Source organism: Saccopteryx bilineata, chromosome 5 (genome assembly GCF_036850765.1).
Source record: "Saccopteryx bilineata isolate mSacBil1 chromosome 5, mSacBil1_pri_phased_curated, whole genome shotgun sequence".
NCBI classification, from domain to species: domain Eukaryota; kingdom Metazoa; phylum Chordata; class Mammalia; order Chiroptera; family Emballonuridae; genus Saccopteryx; species Saccopteryx bilineata.
The window spans coordinates 78,092,520-78,112,518 of NC_089494.1; the positions used below are offsets into that span (position 1 = coordinate 78,092,520).

The window sequence follows — 19,999 nt, forward strand, 5'->3', positions numbered from 1 at the left end:
AGAAAAATGTCTATAAGTCTTACTGAAAGAGCCCCTTTCCTCAGTCACTTAATCAATAAATAATTGTGGCAGATAATGTGCCAGGCATTTTTTTTCCAAGTGAATTTTCCCTAAAGGCATTTTCCATAAAGAAAATTGTAAACACATTTCACCACGGAAATGAACTTGAATGCCTGGCTTTGAGGAAAAATTAGTCTTCATACAGAAAACGGAAGGACACAAAAGAAATAGAAACTATGATCACTCAGAGGAGCTCCTTGTTTGGGAAAGATAAAACACTAAGCACAGTGTTGTCCCTTTAAAATCAGGGTTTTGTTATGAGGAATAAAGGAAGACTTCACAATAAAGCAGGCAACACATGATCTTTGACATGACTGTAATGCTGGTAATTGTTTCAAATAAGTAAAGAACAAAAGATTGGGAGTCAGCAACCAGGGTTCTAATTCAACTCTGCTGTTAACTGTCACACCTAATGCAAAATAGCTGTGGGCACATAGGGGCTCTGAGAACATGAAAGATCACTACCAGAAATCTAAAAGTCTGGAAATTCATTCATGTCACTAATCTACCAGGTAGGATTTTTGATGGCTAGACACGGGCCTGTACTTGAAGGACAAATGTATGAATCCAAGTGTGGAGCTAAGAAGGTATTTTTGAAAGTCATGACTCTTAGAAAGTAACCTACTGTAACTGTAAAGCATAGTCAGTATTGTGGAAATAATTGTATCAAACCACATCTTTCTCCACTGTTCTTAATGGTTGACAGCCATCTCTTAGTATGAATGGCTGTTCTTACTGTGTCACATCTTTAAAGTGCTATTCAGTATATGATATTAATAAACTATATGATTAGAGTAAATTAAGAATCCCCAATGCCATAAAGTTTATGGTATAAAAACTCACTATACTTGCCTCTGGCACCATAAAGTAGCTAAAAATAGACATTATACTAAACTGTGAAATAGGTGTAAAGAAATCCAACGAAATTTTAATTTTTCTCATGATATTAACTTTAATTGTTCTATTAAAATTTGAAATGTCAAGTTCTGCCAAAAATATTTGATGCCCTTGTTTTGCTTGTGCCTTAAGATTTTTCTTAGATTCCTAGCAGGGTAATAGGTCTTAATTCTTCTGTGATGTGTGTGTGTGTGTGTGTGTGTATTTATTAGAGGAGGATTTTAAGATCAAGCCTCAGCCATGGCCAGTTGACTCAGTGGTAGAGTGTTGGCCCAGTGTATGGATATCCAGGGTTCAACTCCTAGTCAGGGCACACAGGAGAAGCAACCATCTGTCTCTCCACTTCTCCCCCTCTCACTTCTCTTCCCTGCAGCCATGGCTCCATTGGACCAAGTTGGCCCTGGGCACTGAGGATGGCTCCTTGGCCTCCACCTCAGGTGCTAAGAAGGGCTCGGTTGCTGAGCAACAGAGCAACACCTCAGATGGGCAAAGCATCATCTTCTAGTGGGCTTGTCAGGTGGATCCCTGTCTGGGTATATGTAGGAGTCTGTCTCTGCCTCTCTTCCTCTCCCTGAATTAAAAAAAAAAAATGCCTTTTAGGTATAACATTCTATAACATTCTAAAAAAATGTTTAAATTAATTATTATGAAAAGATTCTTAAGGGAATACTATCAAAGAGGAAAGTAGTGAAAAGCAATAACTTTGTTTACTTGAGCAATGGTTAAATTTGCTGAAAATTATTTAGCAAAAACTATTTGGTAAATGATCAATTCACTGATCTAAAATTGTCAGACCAAATACTGTACCTTAACCCAGATTTAAAACATTCACCACAGCTCTTTTACTGGGATTTATACGGGTCGCATTTCAGAAAAAATAAGAGTAAAACTCACCCATTCACTTATATAACAAAGCATACAAGAAGCACGAGGCATCTCAAATATTAACATGAGAAACTAACACTTAGAAGCCCAGGACTACAGATTCAAGGACTATTGCTGCAGCAAAGTCTTAGTGATAAAATAAAAATCCTCAGTAACTCGGCAAATAGAAGTCATTCAGTGAATTGGCTTTTGGTGGATTGGTTTACATCATTTACTTATATACTGCTTGCTCCCCAAAGTAAATTCACCTACAAGTATATAAAATCAAATAAAATTGGAGCAACAAAAGAAAACTAAAGAACCTAGGATATGAAATTGAAGCAGAAATGGGACTTGAGAATACATCCCATTAAGACCTAAACATGTTACTGGTAAACCACAAAATCACTTTAGCTTTTTGGTAAAATGTAAAAAACCCAGTTAGACAATTCACTGCCAATTGCCCATGAGTTGTTGAGTCATAGTTTGGAGCATAAGTCGTGAAGAATAATAAAAGTGTTAAAATAGAAAGTTTTATTTAAATTTTTTATAATATCTTTTTTGAAATTCTGAATATAGAAAACATTTAAGAATTAATTCACTTAAAATAAATTTTCTTTATAGCTTTATTTAGTTTTTAAAGCATAAAAGACAGAGCAATAAATTTTATTTGCCAGTTTTCTCAAGTATTTCTCCATCTTGCATCTTAACTTTGTTCAGGAAGAAAACCTCACTAGCACTTCTCTTTCCCATGTTACTTAGAGACTACTCCAAACTTTTACGGTCTCCATTTAGGCTTGCTCCTTTGCACCCTGGCAGTCTCTCTCTGTAAATGGCAATGACCGAGGTATTCACCTTCCCTTCTAGCTCTAATTCTCAGGCCGTAATTCAGACCACCATTATTGTGTAAGTGGACAATTGAGACAACTGTCTGTCCCAGCCTCTAAGCTCTTCCTCAAATTCATTACCACTAAGGATGTGGTCCTTGAATCACCTGCATTGCAGTAAGCTTGAGCCTAGGGTCCTAGTTAAAAATCCTGGTCCTTTTGGGGAAAAGACTCTCTTGTTTACTTTTAGGAAGTATCATACCTTGTATAGAGTAAGTGCCTCCACAAATATATATTATAGTCTTATAGTGTACTTTTATAATGCATTACTGTGTACAGTATAGTGTACCTATATAATTACTTACCTTAATTATTTTTAATCTTCTGAAATAAAACATAAACCTCCTTTTTCCTTTTCTCTCTTTAGAGTATTAATAGAAGTGAATGTGTTACGGCTGAAGATTTAAATTAGTAACTCTTGAAAGCATAATTATAATGGTATAATAGACTTAATCTGTCACCATCTCCATAGTGTTGATCATAGATTTTCTTTTTATCCATATCTTTTAAATCTTAGCAAAGAAAAATTATTTCCAGAAATAATTTGCTATCTTATTTTTAGAAATTAAGAAAAAAATAACTTTTCTGCCTAAGTTTTGATTGACAAAAATGCTTACAGCAAATGAATCAATTGGTGGAAATTATATTTGCTTATTTCAGGGAAATTTTATTGAGAAAAATACTCTGGTTTTTTTTGTTTTGTTTTGTGTGTGTGTGTATTTTTCTGAAGTGAGAAGCGGGGAGACAGAGACAGGCTCTCACATACGCCCAATGGATCCACCTGGCAAGCCCACTAGGAGGCGATGCTCTGCCCATCTGGGGTGTTGCTCTGTTGCAACAGGAGCCATTCTAGCGCCTGAGGCAGAGGCCATGGAACCATCCTCAGCACCCAGGCCTACTTTGCTCCAGTGGAGCCTTGGTGGTGGGAGGGGAAGAGAAAGAGAGAAAAGAGAGGGGAAAGGGTGGAGAGGCAGATGGGTGCTTCTCCTATGTGCCCTGGCTGTGAATTGAACCCAGGACTTCCAAACACTGGCTGATGCTCTACCACTGAGCCAACTGGCCAGGGCAAAAATACTTCTTTTTCATACTCAATTATTTTGGCTACCCTTAACTCTGTAATATAAGCTTTCGATTTGTCTAACAATTTCTTATTGTCAGAAGACATTACTTATAATCTAGTATACACAATTCTCTTAGAAAATATTTATTTTATAAATGCCAAGGGCAAAATGTAAATGATTTAGCACTTGTATTTCTGTGCTAAATTTTGGGCCCCAAATATTCTGTTTCTTTTTTGACAGGTATGTTTTCCTTGATGAATAAAAACAACAAAAATTATAACTGAATAAAAAATGATAAATTGGTCGAATCCTTTAAATCTTAGCTAAAAGTTGATTTTATTATTAATAAGATACTTTGAAAACTGAATGCAGACTCCTTGACAGACTCTTTTTATTAGTCTCTCTCTCTTGCTCCAAATGCCACAGATGTCATTTGTATATTTTTCAATTTATGTGATGCATACTGCCTTGGTGCTAAGAGCATAATAGAAAAATGAAAACCTAAACTAATCAAAGCTTCCCATAGTGCTGAACATAAAATTGTTTCAGTGGCTTCCTTCTTCATGGTTTATGGCCTAAAAATACAGTTAGTACAACTATTATTCCTATTGACTTCATTTGAAATGTCAACAATAAATTCTTATTTTTCTCAGAATTAATTTTTTTTTTTTTCCTGAAGCTGGAAACAGGGAGGCAGTCAGACAGACTCCCACATGTGCCTGACAGGGATCCACCTGGCACGCCCACCAGGGGCGATGCTCTGCCCATCCTGGGCATCACTCTGTTGCGACCAGAGCCACTTTAGCGCCTGAGGCAGAGGCCATGGAGCCATCCTCAGTGCCCGGGCCATCTTTGCTCCAATGGAGCCTCGGCTGCGGGAGGGGAAGAGAGAGACAGAGAGGAAGGAGAGGGGGAGGGGTGGAGAAGCAGATGGACGCTTCTCCTGTGTGCCCTGGCCGGGAATCGAACCCGGGACTTCCGCATGCCAGGCCGACGCTCTACCACTGAGCCAACCCGCCAGGGCCTTTTAAATTATTTTTAACATGGGAATTACTGAAAAGAATTTGTATAGTTACTATTTTTAACATGTAGATATGAACTATATGCTTTATGTTTTTTTCTGACACAGTTCTGTTTTGACATAATCTTGGCTGTGCTTTTCATGGCTGAATATTGTGCTCAGTCACTTACCAAGTATAAGAACATGTTTAGAATGAGCCAGTCTTGGGTTTAAATCACAGTTCCGATCCTTAGGAAATTATTTAACTTCATTGGGACTGAATTCCCTCTGTTGTACTCTAGGAACAACCAAAACCCTATATTAGATAGAGCTGATGTAAAGATTAAAGTATATTATATATTCAGAATGCTTGAAATAAAGCACACTGCTTGAAATGTGGGATGTAGCTGTCCTTGGTCATGGTAGCAGGGGTATTATTTGTATTTTTAGTACTTACTGAATGCAATATTCATACACTCCTTGCCCCAGGTAAGGAATCATGGCACAAAGTAGAACTCAAAACTTTTGATTGGTTTTGGTTACAGAACTACCCATAGTGTTTCAAGCCAAATTCCTCATTTTAGATTCTTTTATGAAAAAATCACATTTATAAAATTTCCTTAACCTTCACACTAAATTAATTATCTCTTTGAAAAAAGAAATAGTTTACTAAACTTCTTTAGAAGGATTAGTTTTCTATATGTGAATATATTACTTTGGCTATAACTATAAGTAAGGTAATACAACATTTTATTTGTTTTGATTAACATATGGAAGGTAATGAAAATCAGACTCAGATTGTGTTTATGCACTGAGCAGGATAATGAGTCCTGTGCATAGCACATTGTGCTGTTGTATGTTTTTCTGTTTCTGTTAACAGTGGCATTAGCTAGAAGGAAAGAAGGAGGATGGGGATACGAGGTGAAGGGCAAAGGGGGAGAATGGGGATGGAAAGAGACTTTGCTTGGGGCAGAGGTGCATGGTGTGGTGTCTAGATGGTGTTATATTGAGTTGTACACATGAGACCTGTATAGTTTAGTGAACCATGTCATTCCAGTAAACTCAGAAAAAAAATCTTAAATCTCAAATAGACGCAACAGTAGACAGAATAATATACATCAGGTACTCATCATCAGCTTTAGAAATTACCATATGACCAATATTATCTATACCTCCATTGCTTATCCTCTTCTATACTTTGCGGAATGGACAAATCTTGTTTCATCTGTAAATATTTCTATTTATTTCTCTAAAAGATAAGTACTCTAGTTTTCTACAAAAGTACCGCAGTAACATTATCACACTTTAAATTAATAATTTCTTAATTTTCTCAAATATTAGTCCTTGTTCAAATTTCAGTTGTCCCATAATTGTTACAATTTCCTGACCATTCTGTTTGTTTGAGTCAGTATTATTGATAAGGGCCACACGTATCTTTGGGATTGTTTAATATATATTGTAAGGCTTCTTATAGTCTAGGTCAGGGGTCTCAAACTCAACTCAGCATGTGGGCCACAGAGCAAGATCACAGCCGTTCGGCGGGCCGCACTAGGTCTACAAAAGGCAACTGTTACGCAACACTTTTCTCACTGCAGTTGAAAACAAAAAAAAAAATCAGTACAACAAGCACAATCGTACATGCAGTTTACTCAGTGTCACAAAACGACCAGAAACTGTAGTTCGCATCACAACTGCTGTTAACTAAGCTAATATCTAGCTAGGATGCTAGAGAAATGAAAAATACAAGTAGGCCCCTAGGCTTACTTAATTTTATCCAAAATATTTTGAACTTCGTGGATTAGTCTGCGGGCCACACAAAATTGTTCAGCGGGCCACATGCGGCCCGGGGGCCGCAAGTTTGAGACCCCTGGTCTAGGTACTCCCTGAAATTTATTTTTTGAAGAAATTGGGTAATTTGTAGACTTTCCTATAGACTAGATTTTGCTGTATAATCTAACATTCACTTCTCACCCTCTTTTCCTGTGATATTACAGTAATTAAATCTAGAGGCTTAATCGATTCTAGTTTTGATTTTTTTGGTAAGGCAGGACTAATTTAGAGGGGTGATGAAGTGAACCTCCATTAGGAAGCTAATGTCTATCTGGTGTCTCTTTTTGGTGATTGACAACATTCAAGTTAAATGCTTAGATCCATTAAATTCATCAGATATGCAAAACACTGATATTTTAACTGTTACATTTCTTCTTTATTTGTTATCTATAATAGTTCTCTGAAGAGAATCTTTCATTGGTTGTTTAAATAGCCTGTTTGACTATACTGATGTCCCATGAGAACAATCCATAGGGTGTCATCACACAATAAACATTTTCAATTATCTGCCAACATTATGGTCATTATAGTTCAGAAATGGTGATGAAGGTGTATATTGCTATTTATATGTTATAGATGTATAATTCTCTTTAGGTATTTAAAGTTGAAGACATTAAAGTAAGAATACCAAAATTATGCCAAAGGCCATCGACAAATATAAGTGTAAATTAATTTAAAAATATAATTACTAATGTTTGTATCTGCTTTATAAATTTCAAAATCTGTAAATTTACCTAGAATTTTCTGATCTGTTGATCACTTGTTTATTTTGTAACATATTATTTCTCTAAAATTTTGATTCAAAGGGAATGCAATGGTGTCTTTTGAAAGAAGAGGATGTCATTCCTCGTATCAGAGCGATGGAAGGCCGTAGAGGAAGACCACCAAATCCAGACAGACAGCGGGCAAGAGAGGAATCCAGGATGAGACGCCGGAAGGGTCGACCTCCAAATGTTGGCAGTGCTGAATTTTTAGATAACACAGATGCCAAACTGCTAAGAAAACTGCAGGCTCAAGGTAAAAAACATACTGTGTTTGACACTGCAAAAACCGTACTAAAAAGTATTTATTAGGCTTTTGACTTATGAATGACTGATATTGTTGATATTTGTGTTATAATAAACGAGACAGTAAGAAGTCCCACTGGTAACTGGAGTTCTTTGATTAGGTAAACTCCTTTCAAGAGCCACACTTATAAACATCCTACCCTCTGTGTTTAGAATTACAAAGGTGGGGATAAGCTTTTAAGGCTCACACAGAAAAGGAATCAACCAGCACTTGGCACACACCTTAAGGTTGTGCCAACCTTCTGGAAATTCTCATTTTAACAGCTCCCGATTCCTTGAGGTGGCACAAGGGAATAACTCCAAAATATGTGGATCTGTGGAGTAAATTTTCAGAGAACTCCAATTACTGGTAAGTAACCCCAGTCTTTTAGTTTGGGTTCCTCTGTAATTTGGATATGTTACATATATTTTCCAAATGCCCAACTAATAGATTTAAATTAAAATGTATTCTTTTTAAGATCAACATAAATTATCACTTACCAAGTACAAAGTACTCATAATAACTTCAAATGCATCTATGAATTAATTTTATACATAAAGTATCAACATGAAATTCTCCTGTTATGTCTGATACAGAGAATGCTGACTAAAATAATATAGTTCTGCTATGAGTTTGAGTTATAAATTATAAATGTGAAACCTCTTAAGGCATATATATATATAAGCACATAGATCAATGTAAAAAAATTTAATTATAAAAATTGACAAAAATGACTAACGGATTTTACTACTTCTCCAGTTTATTTTCCTGTAGAGAAAGCCTGATTTATTTGTTTATTATGAACACCATCATAATATTGACTTCTTTGTAGCTGCTTTGTTTTTATTGTAAAACAAATATCCACAACAAAAGTTTATAGAATAAAGTGTTTTAAAATAAGACAGCTTATTCTCACTCACTTTAAATACAGAACTTATGAGTAAAATTGTTAACAGTATTTTGTTAATCTGTCCAGAAGTGAGCACATACACTGTGTGCATGTACACACACACGCACACACTCATACATACAATGTAAGTATGTGTATATAACGTGTAATACTTACATCCCCTTTTATTTCTAAAATAAATGGATTTATAGTGTATATACTATTCAGCTTGCTTTTTTCCCATGTCATTTTTCTTGAACATCTTTCTGTATCAAGGCTTGTAAATCTACCTTATGATTTTAATGCTGAATAGTAGTAAGAAATCCACATATTGCTTTATCATACTTCATTTGGTCAGTCTCTAATGACTGTGTAAGCTGTTGCTATCCCAAATAATACCGCAATACATATGTATTACACATATTTTTACATTCTTCTATAGGTATGGCTATTTATAGTATAATTTCTTAGCGATAGAATCTCTCAGTCAAAGGATATATGCATTTTTCATTTTGGTAAATAATAGGGAACTACTATCTTCAAAAAGTTTGTACCACTTTATACTTCTACCAATAGCAAGCATGCAAGTTAACTGCCTGGCATATAACTTAATGTCCTATAATTTTTCCTCCTCCTTTGCATGTTAAATATTTTGATGTCATTTATGTGGTTTCTATTAAGACTTTCATCTCCCTTGAATAGTTGATTACTAGTGAAGGTTTTTAAAAATGTTAATACATTAACAGATATAGGTGTACATGGTGAGTTTTTATATTTATTATTGTCGTAAACCATTCACTCTTCTGAAGAATGTATAGTGGTAGGGAATGTGCATTGTTTGCATAAAATAAGAAAGCTTGATAGTAACTAGTATCCAAAACATGGGTTTTTCATTTCTAATACAAATATTAGTACCTAGTCCAAAATGGCAGCTTGATATTTTCAAAATTAATTTTTTTAAAGATTTTATTTATTTATTTTGCAGAAAGAGGAGGGGGTGGAGTGAGAAGTTTCAATTCCTAGTTGCTTTACTATAGTTGTTAATTTATATGTGATTGCTTGTTATATTTTCCTTTACTGGCAAGCCCAGGGTTTCAAACCAGTGACCTCAGCATTCTAGGTCAATACTTTATCTACTTCACCACCAGAGGCCAGGCAAAAATTAACTAAATTTTATTTTATCATAATAGAAGTTAATTATTCATCTTTTGCCCAATGATTTTGCTCCCTCTAGATTTTTTCTTTCTTTTTTCTTTTTAAAATTTTTCTTAAGTGAGAAGCAGGGAGGCAGATGGAAAGACTCCTGCATGTTCCCCAACTGGGATCCATTTGGCAAGCCGCCTACTGAGTGATGCTCTATCTGGAGCCTTTGCTCCGATGCTTGGTAACTGAGCTATTTTGGCACCTTAGGCGAAGCCATGGAGCCATCCTCAGTGCCTGGGGCCAACTTGCTCCAACTGAGCCATGGCTGTGGGAGGGGAAGAGAGAGATAGAGAAAGAGATAGGAGAGGTAGAGGGGTGGAGAAACGGATGGTTGCTTCTCCTGTGTGCCCTGACTGGAGATTGAACCTGGGTCATCCACATGCTGGGCAATGCTCTACCACTGACCCGACTGACCAGGACCTCCCTCTAGATTTCAAATGGTTTTTTTGTTACATATTTCTCCCTTATTGTTATGTTGCATTTTGCAAACATTGTTAGCTTTGACTTTACTGTATGTGTGTGTATTCTTTCTCAACTTGTATATAAAGCAGTAAATGAATAATTATTACTAATATTTATCAGTTTACATGTTTTTTTTCTTGGTAAGAAAATAAAGTAGGGACAAATCACTTTATCACCTTTTATTTCTAAAAGGCTTCTACATTGAAAGTTTGGAGGAGTTAAACTGAGTAGACTCTAAAAGTTTCTTTTTTTAAATTTTTGTGGTAGAGACAGAGAGAGTCAGAGAGAGGGGCAGATAGGGACAGACAGACAGGAAGGGAGAGAGATGAGAAGAAACATCAGTTCTTCGTTGCGGTTCCTTAGTTGTTCATTGATTGATTTCTCATATGTGCCTTGATGGAGGGGGCCCTACAGCAGACCGAGTAACCCCTTGCTCAAGCCAGTGACCTTTGGCTCAAGCTGGTGAGCCTTGCTCAAACCAGATGAGCCCGCGCTCAAGCTGGCAACCTCGGGGTCTCGAATCTGGGTCCTCCACATCCCAGTCCAGTGCTCTATCCACTGTGCCACAGCCTGGTCAGGCTAGAAGTTTCTTTTTTAAATTGACTTTATTGGAGTGACATTGGTTAACAAAATTATACAGGTTTCAGGAGCACAATTCTATACATCTTCAGTACACAGTGTTGTGTAGGTTCACCTCCCCAAGTAAAGTCTCTGTCCAGCACCATTCATCCCCTCATACCTTTTTCTGTCTTCGCTCCCATCATCAGTCTAGTATCATCTTGCTAGGATTCAACTAGACTGAAAAATTGAACTTAATTTGAGGTTCAGAACAGTAAAATAAATGCAAACTTTGAACATACCGTTAAGCATTGTGTCAGGAGAGCTCACTCATTTCTCAGAGACTACAGACAAGAGTCTGACACGGTTTGAATATGAAAATCAGACACATTTAGATTTTTAACGTATAAAAAGGCATCATAGAATCAAAGAAATGTATTATATTTAAAATATCTCTAATTCTATATGAAAATAAACTTTTTACAAAATAAAGTTTTATCTTTAAAATTTAAACAGGTGATTATAACAGATACTTTTTAATTAATATTTTAAAGATATTTATAACTGATAGTATTTTTAGCAATGATAAACCAAATAAATGAGATATTTGGAGCAGTTTATTTCTCATAGCCTGAGTAAACTTTGTAGGTTTCTTACTTTCCTCCCTCCGTTGTGTCCTTAGTTTTTTAACATTTTTTTCATTTCACATTTCTTACTGCTCCTAATATAAATTTTTTTCCTAATATAAAATTTAAGGTACATAATTTTAAAAATTAATCAAAATTATATCATTATGTCTTTTTTGCTAAAATGAAAAGATACGAGTTCAATTTAAAATATTTTCTGTACTAAGAGTTTAAAAATAAAAATTGTTGTGTACTTGTGGGGCTTAAAACCAACTGATATATTAATTAACAATTATACATCTATATGTATTATAGATAATGTATATATATAAGCCAAACCTCTGTTATTAGCATCTATTTAGCTTGGAATAAAAGGTCATACTTAGGCCACATTTTTTTAACCAATTAATACATCTTACATTTTAAGACATATTTAGGTCTTTATAGCAGAATTCATTGAAAGATTTTAATTCTTAAATGTTAAGTATTTACCTGATACTATCATAGATGAGAACAGTACCCTTCAGGTATGTTATTAGCAGAGGTTGCTGATTCTGTGGGGCATTTTATAGATTTTTAATCCCCAAAGAATATAGTAAATAGATCCTTTTTATCTAGCTCAGAAATTTTTGATGATATTTATAACCCCTAATGAACATTATTAAATTGGAGATCTACTTTACATGAGCTTCCCTTACATCTTTCATTAACACTTTCAGTTTACTAGATAAAATGAGACCCCTGTACACGCCCTCCCCCTTTTAAGTCTTGATGATAGAAAATCAGCCATAGTGACCAAGTTTACCTCACCTGTTACAAGAATAAAGAGATAAGTTCTTATCTAAAATCTCAAAAGTTTAAAATTATGCCTGAATGGTGGTAGCACAATTGATACAGCATCAGCCTGGGATCAGCTCAAAACTCCGATATCGCCAGCTTGAGCACAGGGTCACTGGCTTCAGTATAGGATCATTGACATGATCCCAAGGTCACTGGCTTGAGCCCACGGTCACAGGCTTGAGTAAGGGGGTCCCTGGCTCTACTTGAGCCCTTCAGTCAAGGCACATACAAGAAGCAATTAATGAACAACTAAAGTGAAGCAACGAGTTAATGCTTCTTACTCTCTCTTTCCTCTCTCTTTCCCTTCCTTTCTGTCTGTGTCTCTCAAAAAAAAAGTATTCAAAATTTTTTTCTTAAAGGCTTCAAAAATAATAGCAAATAGACTGTGGAATCAGAAAAACCTGGATTTATATCTTGACTGTGCTATTTAACTTCCTTGAGCCTTGTTATTTCTTTTGTAAGTTGGATATAATATTGCCTATCTTATAAATTTGTTATGAAGATTAAACAAGATTATGTAAATTTTATTCTACAGTCAATAAATGGTAGAAATTATTAATAGAGCTCAACTAATTCAGTTGTTAAGCAATCATATTCATTATTGATGAATATAATATATAGATTTTTTATAACTTCATCTGTACATAGTTTAAAACAATGTTTAATGTAAAGTATTTTCCAAAATGATTTTATGAGTGGTATTATGACATACCACTTTTATAGTTAGAAGTATTCTGACCAAGTTTGCTACCAGAGAAAGCATGGCAAACATGTTTTCTATATCAATTACCTGTTGCCACAATTATGCTGGGAAACAACCGACCACAAAACCTCAGTGGTGACTAGCACAAAGCATTCATTGCTTGTGCAGATGGAATCAGCTGAAGGTAAGTTAGGCGGCACTGCTAATCTTGGCTATTCTTGTTTACGTGCGGGAGTCAACTGGCTTCCGGGGTCCCAACTCCCAGCAGCCTAGCCCAAACATGTCCTCATAGTAAAGGGCAAGGCAAAGAGGAAAGTAAAAAGGGTACAAGTACAGTTTTCAAACTTCTCTTGCATCACAACTGCTAACATTCTATTGGCCAAAGAAGATCACATGACTGAACTCAGAGTCAAGGAACAAAAAATCATTTCCATGTTTAATTGAAAGGAGCTGTAAAGTCATGTTGTAAGTGATATGGATGGAGGGTGAAATGAAGATCTGGGATCATTAGTTATGTTATCTTATTCCAGTCATACCTTTGTCCTTAAAAGCTATGAGAACCAAGTTGTCCTTTACTCTGTACTCCTTTTATTTAGGAGATTTAGTTCTTCTCTTTCACAAATGAAGATTTCACTAGATTCAGAAACTACCATTTTTATAGTAGATTGAAATGTTAAGTTTAGGGTGACTTTATGTTTGTTTAATTTTGGGTTCTTTTTCTTTTTTATACATTTTGTTGTTTTTAAGACTGAAGTTATATCACTTTTTTGCATATTAGCCACTACTTACATACTAAGTAGCTATTACATGAAATGTGAAAAAAAAAATGCTTAGATTATTCTCTGATGAGAATTAAGAGAAGCATCATTTTTGGGTAGTTCCATGTATGGGATCATATCTGATGAAACAGATTGGCAATTTCTAGGGAAAATGAACATGATGTTTTTCTGCCACACCATTTTCCTACCTGGTACCTAACCTTAGGCAGTTTTCTTAAAAAATTATGTCCTTCATGATAATACCAGTTTTATAGCTTTCAGTTTGTTTCAGATTGGCAGTTACATAAAGTTGTTAATTGCGTTTTGAAATTCTGTGTTTTTCAGAAATAGCCAGGCAAGCAGCACAAATAAAGCTTTTGAGAAAACTCCAAAAGCAGGAACAGGCTCGGGTGGCCAAAGAAGCTAAAAAACAACAAGGTGGGCGATTTCAGTGATAACAAACTTGAAGAGTAAATATTGGGGAATTCATAAAAGACTTTTTTCATTCTTTTCCTAATGCTATCTGTGCTTTGGTGTTTTATGACAGCAATAATGGCTGCGGAGGAGAAGCGAAAGCAGAAAGAGCAGATGAAGATTATGAAACAACAGGTAAGTGTGCACTCTGGAACTAACTCTTAAAACCCTGATGTTATTTGGTGGATCTATTTGTATATATAAAATACTACCATTATTTTCATTTTGATTTCTGAAATTACTGTATTTCAAATTAATGTTATGTATCTTATTTAGAAAGTTTTTATTTTCCATTAGTTAAAATATACTTCATTTCTAAACCAAGCCTCCTTATTCCATGTTGCCTAAGAAATGATTAACAAACATAAATTTGAGTAACTATTTTTAATATCCTTATAAAAGTTGAATGTAAGTTCACATCTTGAACAACTATCAAACTTTAAAAATTAATGTATCAATAATTACCTGATCCGACGGTGGTGCAGTGTATAGAGCATCAGCCTGGGACGCAGAGGACCCAGGTTTGAAAACTTGAGGTCGCCAGCTTGAGCGTGGGATCATAGACACAACCTTATGGTCATTGGCTTGAGCCCAAAGGTCGCTGACTTGAGCCCAAGGTCACTGGCTTGAGCAAGGGGTCACTTGCTCAGCTGTAGCCCCTGGTCAAGGCACATATGAGAAAGCAATCAATAAACAACTAAGGTGTCCCAACAAAGAATTGATGCTTCTCATCTCTCTCCCTTTCTGTCTGTCCCTGTTTATTTCTCCCGTTCTTCCTATCTCTCTGTCTCTCTCCTTGCTTAAAACAAAAAAGTAATGTATCAGTAATGATGAGTAGTGCTTAAATGTTCAAATTTTAAAAACACTTGTCCTAAAATATGTGAAGTACTAGTAAAAAATTTAAGTTAGATAGAATAAGATTTGCCTCTATTGCTTCTAATTGCTCTGAGATAGATATTAAATTATAAATTACTACTGCAGAAAAAAATAATGAAAGAATTATTTCAGCATATCTAGCATTCTGTTGTTTATCTATAATATTCTTCCTCTGTGTAGTATTCAAAATAGTATCAGTAGATGAAGTAATTTTTAAATTCATATAGGAAAAGCATTACCTGATATGATATTCCACTTTATTTAAAAAGGGAATATGTGGGCCCTGGCCGGTTGGCTCAGCGGTAGAGCGTTGGCCTGGCGTGCAGGGGACCCGGGTTCGATTCCCGGCCAGGGCACACAGGAGAAGCGCCCGTTTGCTTCTCCACCCCACCCCCTCCTTCCTCTCTGTCTCTCTCTTCCCCTCCCGCAGCCAAGGCTCCATTGGAGCAAAGATGGCCTGGGCACTGGGGATGGCTCCTTGGCCTCTGCCCCAGGCGCTAGAGTGGCTCTGGTCGCGGCAGAGCGACGCCCCGGAGGGGCAGAGCATCGCCCCCTGGTGGGCAGAGCCTCGCCCCTGGGAGTCAGTCTTACTGTCTCTCCCCATTTCCAGCTTCAGAAAAATACCAAAAAAAAAAAAAAAAGGGAATATGTGAACTACTCTATCATGTCCTACATATTCAGATAACCATTAATGCAGAAAGGAAATTGGGAGAAACTACTTTAAACTAACTATTCTTTAGAACTTTTTTAACAGCAAACAGTTATTTCTGAATATGAAATGAAGTTAATTGTATCATTATGTAAATAACTGATAAATAAATGGCTTGGGTTGGATTTGATGTGGTTATTTCTAAGGTTCCTTTCAATTCATAATGTAGAGTTCTTCTGAAAATTTTAATGTTCACTAAATTCTAAGTTGATAACTAATAGTATGACTACCAATTATTTCATATGAATATTTCCTTAGAATATAAAATTGTAAGTAATTTATTTTTAAACAATGTTACAGATTATTTCTGAATTTTGCTTATTGTAGTAATTAAAAGTAATGTCATCATGGTATTCATAGTATAAGAAGTTATAGTATGGAAACTGTTAATAATAATCTATTACAGTTGTGTGGCACTATATCTTTTTTAAAGCATTTTTAATTACGACATGGAGAAAGAGCAAGCAGCGCTCCTTATTTTATACCAGAGTAGTTACTTGCTTGAGATCATGCAATGAATGACAGTAACACAGAACTAGCTTAGGTTTTCTGGTTTTTGATACACTATTTTTATATACCATTTTATCCTATATTTATTTTAAAGCAAGTATTATTTATAATTGCAAATATTTATAAAGATCCACAGGTTAAATGAGTTTAATCAACATGGTTTATCTGCTTTCTATATACTTATTTAGCACTTGTACTTTATAAATTGTTTTGAGAAATTTTATAGAATCACATTAATTTAACATGAATACACATATAGTGCTAAACTAATGAAATTTTATACTCACCATGGTGACCTTTGCTAGTTATATATTTACACCAAATTATTTCATTCCACTTAAATAATTCACCTAGATATTTAGTTTACTTTATCATGTTTAATTGTAATTTTTTTCTACAGGAAAAAATTAAAAGAATACAACAAATCAGAATGGAAAAAGAACTTCGAGCCCAGCAAATTCTAGAGGTAGAATTCTTAAATTTGATATAATTAAAGTCTGCTAACATAAAAAATTTACATACCCCCTTTTTAAAGCACTCGTTTTGCTAATGACTCACTGAGCCGTCAAGAAAGGGCAAAGTAAAAACACCGCTTTTGGGTGAAGCAGCAGCGTGTCGTGTTGTTTTGCTTCAATGGGTGGTGTGACAGGGTGAAAGAATGAAAGAAAAGAGAAAAAAATTTACATACAAGTTCTCTTATATAAATAAAATATTGATCAGAAATTCTCTTTAAACATCATGCATATAGTAAAACCTTATCGGAACCTTATTTAACAAGCTTATTTTATCCCAGCACTGGAAACGAGAAATAAGATGCCGAGAAAGAAAACGGGAAAACCTCTGAACAGTCAGTGTGGTTGTCATAAACATCATGCGCTAAAACCAGGTTCTTTACTTGTGGAAAAGTCATCAGGACTTAGAGTCAGATATTTTCTTTTAATTTAGAAATGAAACATTACAAGATTAAATTTTAAATGTAGAAACAGTCTAACCAGCTTAGTTTTCTGGTTTCTAATATATTCCTCTTCCCCACAGGCTGATAGGCCTAGAGGACATATTTGACATCAGCAAAAGTAATAGCCAAAAGACAGCAAGAGAAAAATATAGAAAAACTCCAACCAGCATATGTAGGAATTTAAAACAGTCTATAATCTTTTAGTTGAATAGCAAGCAATTTTCAACAACTTAATAGTTGAAAAGCATTGCTTTATCAAACTGTGTATATAATAACTGATATTTAGGATAAATCATAAAAAAAGCAAAGTTTTTAGTGTACTGTGTCTAAGATGGCACACATCTCAAAATTATTTCAATCTAAAATAGTGAAAATAAACTTTTAATGTTTAAAGTTATTAATTTTAAACTCTCACCTATTCAAGAAACTATTGCTGTCCTGTGTTCAATTCCCAGTCAGGGCACACAGGAGAAGTAACCATCTGCTTCTCTTCCCCACCCTCTCCCCCTTCTATCTATCTTTTCCTCCTGCAGCCAGTGCCTCAGTTGGTCCCTCAGCTCCGGGCACTGAGGAAAGATAGCTCAGTTGGTCTGAGCCTTGGCCTTAGACGGAGGTTGCTGGGTGGGTCCTGGTCGGGTGCATGCCGGAGTCTATCTCACTATCTCCCCTCTTCTCACTTAAAAAAAAAGGATAGAAACTATTGCTGTATAGAACAGTTTATTCCCTGAGGGCTCCAGATAACTGAAGTTTTCCTTGGTACAGGCTTTTTCCTTCAAGAAATATATGCATATTTCTTTTCCCATTTCAAATTAATTTAAAGCCCTCCAATAGAAAATATTTCTAAAAGTAAATTGAGAATAACTACTAGATAGTTGATGACTTAAGATTCTAAAACTCAAATTTGATAGCATGAACTTGATATTCAGAATATACTTCACGAAAGTTTATGTTTCTATTCTGTTTTGTTTTTTTTAAAAAACAAAACACTTTTTAATTTAACCACAAAATACAGCTAGGAGTAATCAGATTTACTATGTTTCATTTAAACATTACTGAATAATGGCTTTTTTAAAATCTCAGATTCATGTATTAAAAAAGAAATTTCAAATAAAGTAGATGTGCAAAATTTTAAATATTACTGATTTATTCTTTAAATAACCTTTATTTATCAGTTAAAATCTATCCTGTTCTCTAAATTTTAAAGTAATCATGTTTTACTTTCACAAAATCAGAAAAAGTAAGTGAAATAGAATCATTTTTTTCTGTGATTAAATTTTAAAGTAAAATAAACTATTATTTCAGACTTTTAACAGAATAAGAGGATAAGAAATCTGACATACTCTTACACATTTAAGAATCTTTTGTGCATCTTGATATTTATATATTAAAAATGAAAGTAGTATGTTAAATATAATGTTAACTGGGAAATCTGTCATTGTCTACATATATGTTACATATTGTTTTGTACCTTGTGAAGCATGTAGCCCCATTTTCAAGTCTGAGATTATTTTGAAGTTATGGTGCTGTTGCATGACTTTGAGACCTGTTTTGCATGCACAGGCGAAAAAGAAAAAGAAAGAAGAAGCGGCAAATGCCAAATTATTGGAGGCCGAGAAACGAATAAAGGTTAGTTTAGATGAGAATCAGAATTTTTGTTGTCCAAAAATAAAAATTACATAATGTTATACCAGTATCAGTTATATGAATAAAAGTAGCTCTCCTCTGCCTGACCAGTGGTGGCGCAGTGGATAGAATGTCGACCTGAGACGCTGAGGTCCCAGGTTTGAAATCTTCAGGTTGCTGGCTTGAGCAAGGGCTCACTGCTTGGCTTGAGCCCCCTGGTCAAGGCATGTATGAGAAGCTATCAATGAACAACTAAAGTGACACAACTCAAGTTGATGCTTCTCATCTCTCCTCCTTCCTCCCGCTCGCTCTCTCTCTTAAAAAAAAAAAGGTAGCTCCCCTCAAAATGACTAAAAATAGCACAGATAACAACATGTGTATAATGTGTGCTTTTATTGTATGTATAGTGTATGTTTATTTTTTTATTTAATTATACAGGTTTTATGTGATGCTTTGAGCTCTTTAAATAGAAGATATCAAATCAGAAATGCAAACTATTGCATAATACCTGTATATAGTTTTGCTGGATAAGAATGATCTCCCCAAAGCTATTTGTGTTATTTATGTTTATGTTTCAAATTGTGTTCCAAATCTGATTCTCTTCTTATTGTATAACTTTCTCTTTGTTAATGTTCTATTTTAACTACAGTATTAAAGATGAAAAGGCTACAAAAAGAAAAAGCTAACTCCATCAACTGTTATATACCAATAATAAAATTAGCCATTGTTAATTATTGAAACTTCAGATATTGTTTGGGGATGTTTTAGGTTTGATTTCTGGCATGAAGTATAAGAAACTTAGACACCTGTGCCACACGCGTTCCACTCCTTACCTTCCACTTTTTTTGGTAATTGAATACTGAAACAGGGTAGCTGAGTGATCATACAGTTCTGTAATAGCCACGACAATATAGCTTATAAAGCCAGAAAACTTACCTTTTCCACATAGACTCTACTACTTTATTCTTTAGATTTCTACTTCCTTTCATGGCTGTCCTTAATATTAATTTGATCCATATCTTACCTTTATAAAAATACTTAAATTGGTGGCATTCACAGTGTTGTTTGTATTAAGCCCCATACCCTTGGGGTGGAACCCTGAATCATAGGTGGGCACAAAGGTCTCAGGCTAATCCCCTTGTCTATGTCACTCTCATTCATGCCCAG

At 35.1% G+C, this 19,999-nt stretch overlaps 1 protein-coding gene and 2 non-coding genes across 9 annotated transcripts in view; 2 read left to right on the forward strand and 1 right to left on the reverse strand.

The window, feature by feature from the left end:
* BAZ2B (bromodomain adjacent to zinc finger domain 2B) overlaps positions 1-19,999 on the forward strand; it is a 452,863-nt gene that overhangs the window by 370,615 nt on the left and 62,249 nt on the right. For all 7 annotated transcript variants that reach the window (XM_066279494.1, XM_066279495.1, XM_066279497.1 and 4 more), the window contains 5 exons: positions 7,406-7,616; positions 14,031-14,123; positions 14,233-14,294; positions 16,655-16,720; positions 18,770-18,835. In XM_066279494.1, coding sequence (XP_066135591.1) covers positions 7,406-7,616; positions 14,031-14,123; positions 14,233-14,294; positions 16,655-16,720; positions 18,770-18,835 — 498 coding nt within the window. The remainder of the gene's footprint in view (positions 1-7,405; positions 7,617-14,030; positions 14,124-14,232; positions 14,295-16,654; positions 16,721-18,769; positions 18,836-19,999) is intronic.
* On the reverse strand, positions 4,718-4,793 carry TRNAA-GGC (transfer RNA alanine (anticodon GGC)). Its single transcript has one exon. It is a non-coding gene; the product is annotated as a tRNA-Ala (tRNA).
* Positions 16,777-16,905, forward strand: LOC136307242 (small nucleolar RNA SNORA21). The gene has a single exon (XR_010725901.1). It is a non-coding gene; the product is annotated as a small nucleolar RNA SNORA21 (small nucleolar RNA).